At 40.8% G+C, this 15,425-nt stretch overlaps 1 protein-coding gene across 4 annotated transcripts; it reads left to right on the top strand.

Moving 5' to 3' along the window:
• The first annotated feature begins 425 nt into the window (after window positions 1–425).
• Window positions 426–13,627, top strand: raf1a (Raf-1 proto-oncogene, serine/threonine kinase a). Of its 4 annotated transcripts, none has more exons than XM_039801503.1 (18): window positions 426–522; window positions 3,707–3,944; window positions 4,107–4,219; window positions 4,357–4,459; window positions 4,564–4,721; window positions 5,250–5,339; window positions 7,221–7,374; window positions 7,825–7,944; window positions 8,106–8,130; window positions 9,092–9,207; window positions 9,911–10,028; window positions 10,240–10,324; window positions 10,489–10,665; window positions 10,759–10,805; window positions 11,028–11,146; window positions 11,287–11,418; window positions 12,204–12,338; window positions 12,436–13,627. In XM_039801503.1, exons 2-18 carry the CDS (start codon window positions 3,744–3,746, stop codon window positions 12,574–12,576), a joined length of 2,034 nt encoding a protein of 677 aa, XP_039657437.1. In that variant the 5' UTR covers window positions 426–522; window positions 3,707–3,743; the 3' UTR covers window positions 12,577–13,627. The 4 variants fall into 4 exon arrangements, with proteins under 4 accessions (XP_039657437.1, XP_039657435.1, XP_039657438.1 ...); XM_039801501.1 differs by lacking the exon at window positions 426–522 and adding an exon at window positions 1,224–1,704; XM_039801504.1 differs by lacking the exon at window positions 426–522 and adding an exon at window positions 1,224–1,704 and having other exon boundaries at window positions 7,825–7,884; window positions 12,436–12,576.
• The last annotated feature ends 1,798 nt before the right edge of the window (window positions 13,628–15,425 follow it).

The following is a 15,425-nucleotide window of genomic DNA, read 5'->3' as shown; positions in this document are numbered from 1 at the left end:
GGTCTTTGTTCTGCAGCTCACAACCTTTGATACAAAGCAGGGGGAAATGTCACAACCTGTGGTGCATAATTTTGAATGGATTAAAAGATGTATCACCATATTTCCCCCATGCTGACTAAAATACACTTGTACTATTGCATGTGGGGTGGAGTACCTTAAAACGCTCCCCAATGAGAAAGCCCTGCCCTCATCTTCACAGAAACAGTATTTGGCATGTCTGTTATTTGTTAGATGGAATATCTCTCAGAAAATAGACTAAACTGTAAAGTTAAATGGTTAGAATGAACGCAAAATTGGAATATAACATGGGTTTGTGATTTAGATTTCTAGCAAAAATTGTCTGTTGCTGCTTCATGGAAACAATGTATGCTGAACCCATCAAGACACACTGACCGGGGAGGTTGATGAAGCTGTTTTAATCTCAGATGGTGTCAACTCCAGCTTGCTGAAAGGACCTATGAGCCATCTGTAGGGTACCTCAGGGGACCCAGACCGGGATGCTACAGAGATGGTGAACACATGGTGAGTGTAGAGGTTATGGGTTCACAATTGTACTGTTTCGAAACCAGTTTTGGAAAGAATATGTGTTCTTGGCTGACAAAAAATATAATGTTTAAGTCTGTTATTTTAACCATTTCAAATCCACGAACTAAAGAATTATGCATTTCCTTCAATTTAAAGAGAAATCTTCACACCTAAATATTAGGCCTATAGGTGGGACTTTTTTTGTCGACTATTTATTGTGTGTTTGTTTAGATGCGTAAAATGTAGCATGGCTGTCATGAATATCAGAAAGACTCCAAAATAATTCCCAATGCTACAATGCTGCACTGTGCCCAAATCTCCAGATGATGGTGCACTTGGAGTTCATAATGGATTTACTCCAAACCGGTAGTGGGCCGATTTTTTGTTTTGTTTTTTGTTGCTTTTCAAAAGTTGCTGTTGCAACTATTATTTTAATAAATGTGCATTAAAAACCTATATTAATGTTTCACACGCATTGCCTTTAGGGAAAAATGAACCTGTATGAGCTCAACGCGACTACAGAATAGGACTTTAAATAGACTAGCCTATTAGTGTGCTGTAAAATATGGTCACATATTTAGAAACCAACATTTCAAAATGTACTTTTCATTTATAAAAAGCAAAAACAACTGTTTTACCATAGTGGGAGGGATTAAATGTGTGCTATAGTTGCGCAGTGTGAGTAATGCTGATGATGCTTGCAACTCTTGTTATGACTGCAAGGTCCTGTTTCAATCACTGGCGTCAGACGGACGCACGACACCAACTCAAACCTTTTCACCTTCTCCTTAACAACGTAAATATTGATTTAAAAGCAAGGCAGTGGCGATCAATTATTGGAGTTTTAATTTGAAAGTTCTTCACGGGACTCAAGAGTAGGCTATCCCTCGCCTTGTCACTTTGAGGATCCGACGGATTTTTTTTTTTCTCGCATTTACCACGACTGGGAGATCAAACTTTTCCTATTATATTTGGTGGCTCGTAAAAGAGACCCGCCTGTGACCTCCACGTCTTACCGTTATTGCTACATTTACCGGATCCATAATTTGATACAATTTCAGGTTCTTTACCAACTTCGACTTTTTCCTTTTTCTTTGAATGCGTTGCAAATATGATGATGTCACCGACGCCACTTTTTCCTGAAGTTATGGCGGAGCACAACTTTCCTAACTTCTCTTGGTAAGCGCACACACAGGCTACTGGCTCTTAGCATTGCTACTCTTTGAATTATGTTTAAAAAAAAGAAGAAGCTAACTACAACTTACTTGTTAATGCTTCTCCATAAGGCGCATGACCACGACATGCATCGTTTGAACAAGGGGCATTTGAATGGAGAGCGAACAGAGCTGAGCAGTGAAGTTTAACGATAGAGATCGCCTCTGAGGGCCTACAGGCAATTTCACAGTAATAACTGGATCTACCAGGCCTTATAAAAACACTAATGGCTTCCGTAGTTGTGTAAATCGTGCAAGCCTTTCATTAGTAGGCTTATTTTACTAGTACGTTTACTAGTAGGCCTAAGTTGGATTTAATTGCAACTCAATTGAAGGCGTTTAAAAGTCAGTTTAGCGAGCCCACGTAAGTCTCCCAAAATATGCTAACCTGCTGACACTGACCTCACCTACAAAGATATCCCCTCTGTGGATGCAACAATAGTTGTGGGATTGTAAAGTTGACTGTGGTAGACTGGTCTGTTTGTAGAGCAGCTCTAAGCAGCACATGGGAGTAAAGTCTAATTATTCTGGACTTCACTTTTTTTTCTGTTGATAACTTAGCCTTTTTCTGGATGGATCACAGCACTTGTTTTGAACACCATTCCTGCAGCATGGTGGGAAGGGTGGAAGACCCACAGTCTTCCAAGTTCCTTCTTTTCTGTGTTGATGACACACCTGTATGTGTGCTGTGACAGCTAACCACCAACTGCAGTGATCATGTCTTCAGCGTTAAATAGGACTCACCAGAGATAATTAGGATTTCCCCCCCCCCAGAGTTAAAGTATACACACTGAAAATGAAGACCAAGAATCGGTCAAGTTTTACAGATTCTGCAGTTTGTATTGAAAACAAAGCAGAAGTTTCTTCAAGCCATGGCATGGTTGACAAATAATTTTTTTTAGTTTTTTGTTTTCAAGAATCATAGATGTTTTTGTTTAGTGCATCAGTATTTTTAAAGTTATTATTTTCCTCTATCTTTTAAAATTAGACATTATATATGAACATTGTGATACTAAATGTTACAAGCTGTTGAGTTTTAGTTGCCTGACTAGGGCTGCACAATTAATCGCAATTTTAACGAAATCGCAATATGAACTAGTGCAATATCCAAATTGCAGGGGGGCCGCAATATTTGTTAAAGACAAAATATGTGTCAAACAATTGTACAATAAAGTATTGTGGTGCTGCAGAGACATCCCGGCCTACAAATCGTATCCTACAGACTAAAGAAAAAAATCTTTTTTTGGTACAGATCCTTGCGGAAAAAAAATCACACTTTTTCAATGAAAATGATAATAACTATACAAAAATTATCATTCCCTCCAATATCGTGATTCATATCGCAATGTCAGTCAAAATAATCGCAATTAGATATTTTCCTAATATCGTGCAGCCCTATGCCTGACCATGCAGAAAAAGTCTGAGCGCATATAAGGCTGACTTCTGTAACAACCTGAGATTCCCCTGTTCTGAGTGAATTAGTGTGTCTACATTGCTCTGCTGCTCCCTCTCAAATGAAAAGAAGAGGGCAATTGCTAGTGTTATGCCAAAAAGAGCACTTGCTATTCTTAAAACTACTTCTATAGTGTGATATAGTGTAGAGTTGAGCCCATAGTTTAATAAGAAAATATGACCACTAAACAGTTCACAACAGTACATGTTCTCTTTACTTTTCCTGTCATACTCGCTACTAACATACTGGCATAACCCTGAAATGGCCCTAATCATGACATCACCCAAGAGGGTTAGTTGCACTTGGAGAGATGATGTTTGGAGATTACATCAAACAAGTTTGCGATGTCCTAACCCAAACCTAAACTTTGACACCAAGTTTGCACACCACCAATATTCTTACACAGAAGAAAGAGAACTGATATATTAGGTCATATTAGGGAGACAGTTCTTGGTGTGAGCTCTCAAGCATTTGGACTGGTAATACTGTGTGCATTTTCTTTTCTTTTTTTCAGAGTGCACTTGACAGATTGAGTGCACTTAGCTTTACTAATGGAGCACCTCCAGGGAGCGTGGAAGACCCTGAGCAACGGTTTCGGAATGAAGGACTCTGCGTTCGAGGGCCCGTGCCTTTCCCCGACGTTGGTCCAGGGCTTTCCTTGTCAGCGTCGCTCCTCAGACGACAGCAAGATGCCCGACTCTAAGACGAGCAGCACTATCCGTGTCTACCTCCCAAACCAGCAGCGCACTGTGGTGAGTGGATTTTTTTCCTGCATGTAGAAGATGGCATACTGATTTCCAGACTTCCAATAAGGCCGCAAAAATACTGCAGTTGAACACATAGTACCTAGAGGAATATGGAGCTGCTTACATCCTGGCAGGCAAGAGAGGAATGAATACTTTTTTGTCCCTCAGGTAAACGTGCGACCAGGAATGACCCTGCACAGTTGCCTGATTAAAGCATTAAAGGTGCGAGGTCTGCAGCCTCAGTGCTGCGCTGTTTTTAGGCTGCATCCAGGACAGAGGAGGTGAGCTCGGGACTACCGTGGGTTTGTAAGATCAGAAATTGTACAAATCACATTCCTACCCACTGTGGTTATTTTTGATTGCTTGATACCCCTTCATGCAAAGCCTTTTGTCCTTTTTTTTTTTATTTTTGCACTAGTAAAAAATTACGCATGGATTGGAACACTGACTGCACCTCCCTGATTGGAGAAGAGCTACTGGTGGAGGTTTTAGATCATGTTCCCTTGACGACGCATAATTTTGTGAGTACCTAAAGCTTTTACGATATCCTCACACTCATGTCACTGCAAAGTGTTACTGCTAAAGAAATAAAAAAAAACAACAACAACATTTCTGTCATTTTCAGGTTCGGAAAACATATCTGAAACTAGCGTTCTGTGACATTTGCCAGAAGTTTCTTTTGAATGGTTTCCGTTGCCAAACGTGCGGCTACAAATTCCATGAGCATTGTAGCACTAAAGTGCCCACGATGTGTGTGGACTGGAGCAATATCAGACAACTCCTGTAAGTGTCTTCACCTTGAAATGAGAGTATAATGTAAAAAAGGCCATCAGTAACTTGTCATTACATTCTGTAACAATACTTTTTGAACATTACATCACGAATAATTCATTATAGAAATATAACTGACAGATATGCTTGCCATATAGAATATAGATACATTATATAGAATATGTATATAATTTAATTCAATCTGAGGTTGGATTCATAGTGCATCAGAAATTGTGTTGCTGAGATGAAATAGGGAAAGCTGGTTCTGCTGATACCACAGGTCTCCTGATTAGGTCTTAGCCCATATATGGATTTGCATACTCACACTGAGAATAGAAGCTTATTAGTGTTTATTTTGCATGCAGGCTATAGCACAGACCGTAAGCATTGAAAGATCCATATCGTCAGTGAAGAGATGAGCCCTTTCACCTGACGACCACTGTAGTCTGTAGCAGTCAGCTGTTATTTGATTAAGCGCTCCCACATTCCCACACACTGTATGCTACGAGAGATTTACTCTCTATCACTCTTCATCTTCAGGTTGTGTCCAACACCTGGTGAGAGTGGTGCCCCGTCACTCCCCCCACTGACGTCCCGGCGAATGAGAGAATCCTTATCACGGTTTCCAAGGTAAGGCAAAGTTTTTAATGTTTGACCAATCCATAACCCATCCTCTCAGTGTTTTTAGTATTATAGGCTACATACTATTCGTACCTACAGTAGTTATTGCCCTCAAGATTACATTCTACCCATTCTCAGGTGCAAATGATACATGCACAAATGAGACATTTTGGAAAACTGAGCATACGCATGCACACACAGGATACAAACTATATGAAAATGCTTTTTCTGAATTGAGCCCTCCTCTTTTTCCTCCAGAGGAAAGAAGGACTTTACTTGTCTTTTAGTCGGGCCCTGTAGAGTTTTCTTGTAAACAAACAAAAGTTATGTTTACATTCAGTGTTAGTCACCCAGACTCATTGTGTGTGTATTCTTGAGCTCTAACAAATGTGTCCAATCCTCGTAAAACATTTGCAAAGCCGTTTTTTTTAAGTATTTCAAATCCAGCATTGTTTACATCCATGTTTACTTGCTAACAGTTTCCTCTTCCCTGTCTTTACGGGTGCATTGCCCCATATCTTGGCATGTCACGTGCGTTCGTCTGCGTGCGTGTGCACGAGATAAACAAAACCGGGACCCTCTCATACAAAAACAGCTTCATATCTACAAGAGGTTAAAAACATGTGGGGTGCTGTGTGAACTGCAAACTGCTGGCAACACAAATGCTTTAGTTGCTACAGAGTACTGACTAATAAAAATGAGGTATTGGATGAGTGTACTGTTAATAGATGTGGAGATACATTGGCAGGTTTAGGAAGCCATGATGACCTTTTGTCATTTTCTGTTATGTGTCATGCTTGACTGCGAAACAGCCATAGTTCTAATGTGGCAAGAACCTTAATCTTACTTGAATGGAATCCTATTTTTAATAACGTCCTCAGCTTTATGGGGGCTTACCAGTCCAAGTGCTGATGTAATGAGATGCGTGAAAAGAGCCTGTTGTTTCAGGAGCACTTAAGATGGTTAAAAAGCACTCTGAGCTGCCAAATTAGCGCTCACAAAGTATCAAGTTGTTCCATGCAGAGGATCTAAAATACTCTTTTGAAACATAGTCATGTATTGCCAGAAGGGGGATTGTTCTCAAGGAGTGCACTCCATGGTCATAAGTGTTATTTAATATGATCTCTGTTTATATACGTCACTCAGCTTCCACTGTCCCCAGCTTAACCAGCAGCTACAGTACAGCACAGTTTAATAATCCAGTAACAGGGCTGTTTTGGGATATGTGAACTGGATTCGATTTTGGGCTTGTAAAATGAACTTCTCAAGTCAGACTTACATTTGGATTCTTTGCAGATTAACATTTTTGGCTGGTGAGCTTTGTACTCTTCAGCTGAGCCAATACTGATCTTGGCAAACATCAAGGGAAAAATACCTCTACAGTGTGAAGTTAGCCGAAAATGGTATAAAGGCAAGGCCACAATAAAATGAACCAAGAACTACTTCCTCACAGTGCTATCTTTGCAGCACCTCCCCCCAATATGGTATGCCTCTTATTGATTTTGCATGTGTGGTAGCAGTTTGTTGATGGCACAATATAAACAGATGAATCTTGAAATGGGAAAGGGAGAGAAAATGACAGAAATGAAACCAGAAAGCCCCTGCATCAACCACCACCACACCCAAGGCAGTCCAATTTTTAAAGAAGTCACAGCATTCAGTGTTAGCTTTGTGTGTGTGTGTGTGTGTGTGTGTGTGTGTGTGTGTGTGTGTGTGTGTGTGTGTGTGTGTGTGTGTGTGTGTGTGTGTGTGTGTGTGTGTGTGTGTGTGTGTGTGTGTGTGTGTGTGTGTGTGTGTGTGTGTGTGTGTGTCATTTTGAAGCAGTGACACAAGATGTAGACAAACTATAGCTGCTCTGTCGTAATATTCCATCCCTGTTCACCTTCACAGCTCAGCCCACCGATATTCCACCCCCCATGCCTTCAACTACACCACGCCTTACACACCCACAGGCGGCTGGCTCTCCCAGAGACAGCGCTCCACTTCCACGCCCAACGTCCACATGGTTAGCACTACCATGCCTGTAGACAGCAGCATGATTGAGGTAACTACACACCAAACTCCTTGGGTACTCCTGTAGGTTCAAGCCACTCCTAAAATATCTCCTACGTACGTCTCTAGGCATTCAAACTATCTTCGCCCTGCTTCTTTCTACCTCTTATCTACCTCTGTGTTATGTTATCCAATCCACCTGGACGGGGTTGAGCCTGTTTTGTGTAATTCCCCTGATGGCATCTTATTTGAGCGATTTTAAAATGTGCGACACTTGACTTCCCCCCTGTTTAGTTCTAGTTTCTGCTTTTTCACTGTCCATTTTTCTTGCATAATCAGCTCACTCGTTTGACTTGCTTTGTAGAATATATTCTCTATATTCTGTCCAGGCAGTAACCTGGGCATCACTCTTTGCATCATTCCTTCCTTACTTTCCTTTACTGTGTCCCTTTTCCTCCTGTCCTCACTGGCCTGTTGTATTGTGTACCCTGCTGGGGAGTAGCTAGACTGCCTGAATACCTCCCCCAGCTCCTGGTGCCATAGATTCTGGCTGAAGAGGAAAGTAGGTATTGTGCACTTCTCCCAGTCTTTTGTTGAGGCCTCATCTGAGAGTCCAGAAAAGGTTAGAAAGCGGAGCGTCTGTGTGCGGTCTGAATGGCATGCATTGCAAACAGGCTATCTGCATTCACATCTTAGTACTGAAGTCAAACCACGAGTGACTGCACAGCATGTGTTTTACTGTTTGAACACGCTGACAGAAGTTTTATTTTTTTGTCTCTCTAGGATGCAATGCGTGATCACGACTCGGGTAAGTACTTGCTCTGCATTTCGTAATGTTGTGTACTTTTGTGCTGCATTACACACTTCCTCCCTTCACCCTCCCCACTAACCTATCCCCTTTATTAATTGTGCATTCATTTAAAACCTAGAGGTGTTCAAATTCAAACCTGTACTTGTCTATTGATTATCTAGCCATCCGCTTCTACCTCCAAAATGGAAATTTTCTCATTGGACATTGAGGTCTACCTATCCTATTCAACAGACATTAAAAATAGCTAAGCAGTAGAGGTGGTAATACAACACTAATCTTTATGTGATAGGCCACTTCATGTTCATGTATCATAGCTTCATTTTTTGAGGGTGAGCCTGATACAAGCGTGAAGCTGTGTCCCAAATTGTTAAATAGAGAAGAATAGATTAGAGAGAATTCTTATATTCCATTTAGTGACATCCTAAAAAATTAAGTTTTGCTATCGGACACTAGGGCTGGGTCGATATGCTTTTGTCCCGATTCGATTCTTCCACGATACATGGGTGCCGATTTGATTTGTATTGCGATTTATTTTTTATTTATTTATTGCAATTCTAGAAGTATTGCGATTCGAAAGTATTGAGTATTGCGATTTTCTTTTCCTTTCTCCTCCTTGATTCATGTACGTATGGTGAATTTTTTCACCATACGTACGTGAATCAATTTCTTTTTTTTTCTTTCTCTGACACGCTATATAATCCTTTACGTTACATTTCATTTAGCGCTTTTATCCAAAGTGACTTCCGGTAAGTGCATTCAACCATGACGGTACAAACTCAGAACAGCAAGAATCATATACTGTAGATGAAGTGCATTAGCTTCAAAGTACAGTAGCTTCAAATAAGCCAAACTACAAAGTGCCACATGTAAGTTCAACATATACATAGAGTTCCCTGGACTAAATGATTGATTTCCTTCCGTCCTGAATTGCTTCAATCTTCTCTCTGTATTCCTGAAGCGGGGAGTTCCCCCAGCCAGAGCCCTACAGGCTGGTCCCAGCCCCAGTCCAAAGCCCCTGCACCTGCTCAGCGAGAGAGGGTCCCGTCCTTCAACACTCAGGAGAAAAATAAAATTGTAAGTTCTATGTTTTGTCTTGTATGCAGAAGAGGAGGTAATGAATTAGGCAATTTTTTTCTAAAGATCAGCCATTTTACTTATTTTATGAAGTATTGTTATTCGCTACATTTCGGGAGTAATATTACTTTTACTTGAATAAAATAGTCTAGTACTCTTTACATCCCTGCTGGTATATTGTGTGTGTGTATATACTGGGTTTCCGCGGGGTCTTAAAAAAGTCTAAAATTTCAACATCTAAATTGTAGGCCTTAAAAAGTCTAAAATGAAAGTATTGTGTTCTAGGTCTTAAAATAATTTTAAAAGGTCTTCATTTTTCTTCGTCCATGTAATGCTACCTCTAATGATCATTGAAATGTTCCTGCAGCGCTTTAGAATGTGTTTTTTTTTTGTTTTTTTTTCCAAATATATCATTCTCTGTATTACGACTACAAATGAGACCGATATGCAATTTATTTACAATCTAGACACCAGTCCTATAATGCCAATCAGGAAATCTGGGATTTGTTTCAGACGTTTCCGTCTGGAATTTTTTTTTGTTGATGTTGTGATATAGGTCTTAAATTTCATTCATAATGGTCTTAAAAAGGTCTTGGAAAGTCTTAAATTTGACTTGGTGAAACCTGTAGTAACCCTGCTATAGAGTAAATACTTTCAGACCAGTTATGCAATCTACCCTACTTGTTGATTTCTGTTTATCCAGAGGCCTCGGGACAAGAGGGACTCCAGTTACTACTGGGAGATTGAGGCCAGTGAGGTCTATCTGAACTCCCGCATCGGTTCAGGCTCATTTGGAACTGTGTACAAAGGGAAATGGCATGGTAGGAATGCATTTCAGATGGGGCAGGGCACATTCAGGTGTAACCGCTAGCACTTTCACATTTTCATACTACACTTAACACTTTCAAATCAGTTACCTGACACATAAAATGGTTGAAAAGTGATCCGTGTGCATGCAGCATGGCTTTTCATATGAGCTCACAGTGGGTTTCTGTGGGTCAGTGGTAACTGAGCAGACTATTTGCGTTGTAGGTGATGTAGCAGTGAAGATTTTGAAGGTGACTGACCCCACACCAGAGCAGTTTCAGGCATTCAGAAATGAAGTGGCAGTCTTGAGGTAAGCAATGGCATCGATACATTGGGTGTTTTTGTTAAGCTGCGTTTTTCAGCTGTTTTTGAAAGTTGCAAATTGTTAAATTCTTGGTGAATCATCTTCAATGCAAACTTTGATTTTTATCTTCGTTTTGGTAATTTCCTCTTTTGCTCTTCCTCTGGTCACAGGAAAACACGACATGTCAACATCCTGTTGTTCATGGGCTACATGACGAAGGACAACCTGGCCATTGTGACCCAGTGGTGTGAAGGCAGCAGCCTCTACAAACACATTCACGTCCTGGAGACAAACTTCAAGATAATCCAGCTCATAGACATCGCCAGGCAGACAGCTCAGGGCATGGAGTAAGCCCTGACGATTGGAGCTTTACTGATAAACAAAATTAAAAGGAACCAAGATGTCATCTAATTTTTTTTTTTCTTCCTCATTTTTTTTAGCTATCTGCATGCAAAGAACATCATTCATCGTGACATGAAGTCCAACAGTATCCTTGTGTGTGTGTGTGTGTGTGTGTGTGTGTGTGTGTGTGTGTGTGTGTGTGTGTGTGTGTGTGTGTGTGTGTGTGTGTGTGTGTGTGTGTGTGTGTGTGTGTGTGTGTGTGTGTGTGTGTGTGTGTGTGTGTGTGTGTGTGTGTGTAATCCTCATACTGATCAGGATGTACGTTTACTCAGTGTGCTTTAGCTGTGCATCCTTGACAGCAGCGTAGACATCTTCTTGCATGAAGGGCTAACGGTGAAAATTGGAGACTTTGGTCTGGCAACGGTGAAGGCCAGATGGAGCGGCTCTCATCAGGTGGAGCAGCCCTCTGGATCCATTCTCTGGATGGTCAGTAACACAGCTTTGAGTTCACTTAAGCATATAAGAAGACTACATTGAAACACAAATGGATAAAATAAATGTAACAAAAATCTAAAAAGAAAATATCATCCCTTGTGTTTCATTTTAAAAATCTGTATGTCCACAAGGCTCCTGAGGTTATCCGGATGCAGGATAACAACCCCTACAGCTTCCAGTCTGATGTCTATTCCTATGGAATTGTTCTCTTTGAGCTAATGACGGGAGAGCTCCCATACTCCCTGATAGCAACTAGAGATCAGGTAAAGTCTCATAATTTCTACATGTCATACTGTATGTCAGGTGACAATAGTTTAGTGGTACAGATCTGCGTATAGGTGACATTAAGACTGCAAGTTGTTGCTACTTTATTAGATTTGGGTGTGTAAAACAGAGCTGTAGCCCACGGTCAGACAAGTGCCTAAGCTCTAGTCCTCGCCTGGGTCCCAGTGTCAGACTGTGAGGCCAGGGCCAGAAGGTGGTGGAAAGACACTGGGTCGCTGTCTGAAGGGGGCTGTGGAGCTGGCCTAAGGCCCACCATGGAACAGAGGCGGGCGTCCTGGAGCCACTGGCCTAATTTTAGACCCCGTAACACAACCCTGTTCGGGTGTGTGTGTGTGTGTGTGTGTGTTCGTGTTCGTCCTCCCACAGGCCACGAGACCTGGTTTGGATCGTGTCTGGTTCCTTGTTCAGTTCACTGTGTTTGTATTTAAAATGGGCTGAAGTACAAAGTGTGCCCATAAGTACTGTTCTGTTCCACTGCTGAACTGGAAAGCACATAGAGTACTCTTATCATCCATTCTATCTCTGCTGCATCATGCACTCATGCCTTCACAATAGCTGCAGTGTTTCAGAGGCTTGTCACCTTTGGCTCACTGACTGTACTTCTAAAATATCTCTGAGATGGACTGCCGATTTAGGACTGATCAGGTGTCCTTACTGTCGCACTGACTTGGATCAATAGTTCAACTCGGAAATATTTGCAAATGTGATCTATGCTCCGCACACTCCCTCAGTCTATCTGCTGCGTGTGACTCCCTCCTCTCAGATTATCTTCATGGTGGGAAGAGGCTATTTGTCTCCAGACCTCAGTAAGCTCTACAAGAACTGCCCTAAAGCCATGAAAAGGTTGGTGGCCGACTGCATCAAGAAGTCCAAGGACGAGAGGCCGCTCTTCCCGCAGGTGAAGTACAGTCTAATTGTAGACTTCAAGCTAAACAAAAAGTGTTTTTGTTTAATTAATCTTATTTCTTCTTCTGTCTTTTTATTTTTTTTTTTAGATCTTGTCCTCCATTGAGCTTCTCCAGCATGCCCTACCTAAGATAAACCGCAGTGCCTCAGAACCGTCCCTGCACAGAGCCTCTCACACTGAGGATATCAATGCCTGTACTCTGACCTCCACCAGACTGCCTGTTTTCTAGAGGCTCAGACAGCACCGCCCCTTACACTCCCACCCCCCCACCTCCTCCTCCTTCTCTTTCGAAATATCCCAAACAGTCCAAATGCTCAGTACGCCCAAAATTGTCCACATACAGATGCAAATGTAGACCTAACGGTGTACTGCAATCATACATAAACCCATGCTAATCAATAGAATATATAAGGAGAGGAGACAGGGAAGTACATCTAAGATTTACTACGGAAGGGAGTGAGTGATGATGGATTGCAGTGAGATGTACACATGAAGAGGCTGTCATAAGATGCATCAAGTTGGTGCCTTGCTTATCACTGCACGTATTAGGAAGTATGCAGAGGCAATGCATTTGGTAAAGTTTGTAAATACATGCACGCACACCTACCTAAGACAACGATAAATGGACACTGAAGGAAGCTCAAGAGAAAGACAGATGTGTCTCTCTTGATTTGGGTTCTGTGATGTGAAGCACACCCTTCTATCTGGCAGCCCTGGTTTCTGATGAAGAGGACCTTTCAAGCTTACATGCCTTAAGAGGAAACAAAGCCTGGACTAAGATCCTGCACAATTCACCTCCTCTTGTTATCACAAACAAAGCCGTTGGATGTAGTCCATTTAGTTGCACAGTAGTAGTTAATTTTGCATTGTCATAAATGATAATTGCATAGATATGGGAAATTGTTGTCTTTTTTTTTTTTTTGTTCTTTTAATTGTTTATATTTTGGGGTCATTTTGGAGGACTTAAAGCGTGTCAGACAGCGAGCATGAGTGATGACGTAAAATTTCAATTTGCACATTTTAGCAAAAGCAATGGTCATGTTTCAACAGTCTACACATTTGCTTAAAAGCTCTGAGTAAACATACATTCTTATCAGTCCTCACCACGGGTAGGCTATCATGAGCTGGACATTTGGCGGTTGTCTTAAATGTTTAAAATGATTTGGAAACTAATTTGTATTTTTTTGTCTTTTGATGTCTCTTTCAGGAGGTTAAACATTTTTGTGTACGTGGTGAGAAAGTTGTCTATTCAATATTTTAATAAAATTAAGTTAAATTACTTTGCCAAAGATGTGCTCCTTATATATATTTTTTTACTTCATATCATGGAAAAACATTGAATAGTCAACATACTGTATGTTGCATTGGTAATGTTTGACTATTTGAGCTTCATTTTAAGTGCAGGTATGGAAGCAGGTGAGGTGGGCAGTTGACATCCGATTATACTGTCTCTCTTCTTGTTCGTTAACAGTAAAATCCCACACATGTGCAAGACTTTGTGGCAGGGTGAAATGTTTGCTGTAGCAGTGGCAACGTGGTGTAACCCCACATGGGATCCAGTCCAGACACGCCACCAAGGGATTCCACCATTGGCTGATGCTACAGTGCAGTGCGTAGCCACTGGCAAGTTAAGTGGAACAACAATCATTCAGTAAGGCAGGGACATGTCGTGGTAAAAAAGGACAGTTATATTTTGTTTTAGTGTAAACATCCAACGTGTAGGTCCTGCTGGGCAGAACTACTTGACTTAGTCCAGTGCCAAGTGCAAATGTATAGTAAATATGGGAATATTTGCTGTGATCCAAATATGGAACAAAGTGTTTATTTTGAATTTGAATTGAAGCTCAGGGCAAAAAACATGATAGAAGCTTTCTAAATTATATCTTATTTGATCACAGCGTAAAATAGACTTCACGTCATCAAAAGTGGAGCAACGCAATAAGAGCAAAGCCATCGGCTGACCTCTAGGCGTCTATTTTTACAACAGTTTTACTATATGTGTTTATCTGTTCTATTTCTGCATTCTAAGAAGCCACGCAGGCTGGCCAAAATGAAACCCACCGAGCCCAAACGTCCTACACCCCTAGCCTACAATAGTTCCATCTAGTGGATGTTCCTCCATGATGCGTGTTAGCCTTCTTCATATAAGTCCTTATAAACAGTGGTGGAACCAGTACAGTACCACTACAGTAATGTATATCAATGTAATGTAATCAAGTAGAACTTTATTTGTAACCAAAGGGGCAACTGATTGTACCCCATTACAAGTAAAAGTCCTGCCTATTTATGTAAACTACAGAGGTATTGTCAGCAAAAGCTGTTAGAACTACTTTATATACTTTTAATAGGACCACAAGATGAGATGATTAATGGGGTTGGAAGTAGCATGCATTACATAGAAACCATCTGAGAAGGGCAACAATTATCTTTTGTAAAGGGGTAAAAATCCCAAAAGTTTGAGAACACCTTGTTTAATATTTAACAATGTATTTTATTTATAAGCTTATTTACATTTTTTATGTAAAATTTTAATTTTAAAAGTAGTAAGTAACCATAGCTGTCAAATAAATGTAGTGGAGTAAAAAGTACAAAATTTGTCTCTGAAATGTAGTAGAGTATAATTAAAACGTAACACTTAACCTACCTCAAAACTTTACTGAAGTACAGTATTTAAGTAAATGCACTTAGTTACTTTCCACCACTAAAAATTATGAATCTAAAAGTTATTTCATTTTCTGGATAAGTGTATGAGTGAATTGCTCATCACAGGCAGAAAGAACTCTGCTCTCCGCTGTTTCTCTCACTCCACTGGAGCGTAAAAAACAAATCCATTCAAGCAATGCAGAGTCAAAGGAAAGAGAGAAAGACAATGTCCATATACATGCGATTTGACAGAGATGACCCCCAAACATGGTGCGCCAATCTATAACAGGAACCCTGTGAGCATTTTAATAGTGTCTACCAAGACGGCTACTAGCCTTTCTCTGTTACCACCTTTCAACTCTATCTGGCAATAAAAACCCATCAATTTGATATTCATATGGGTGTTGTTCCCTAATGGGCCTACAATAGAAGGCT

This window comes from Perca fluviatilis, chromosome 5 (assembly GCF_010015445.1).
Source record: "Perca fluviatilis chromosome 5, GENO_Pfluv_1.0, whole genome shotgun sequence".
In the NCBI taxonomy this organism is placed as follows: domain Eukaryota; kingdom Metazoa; phylum Chordata; class Actinopteri; order Perciformes; family Percidae; genus Perca; species Perca fluviatilis.
This window is presented reverse-complemented; position numbering and strand designations above follow the sequence as displayed.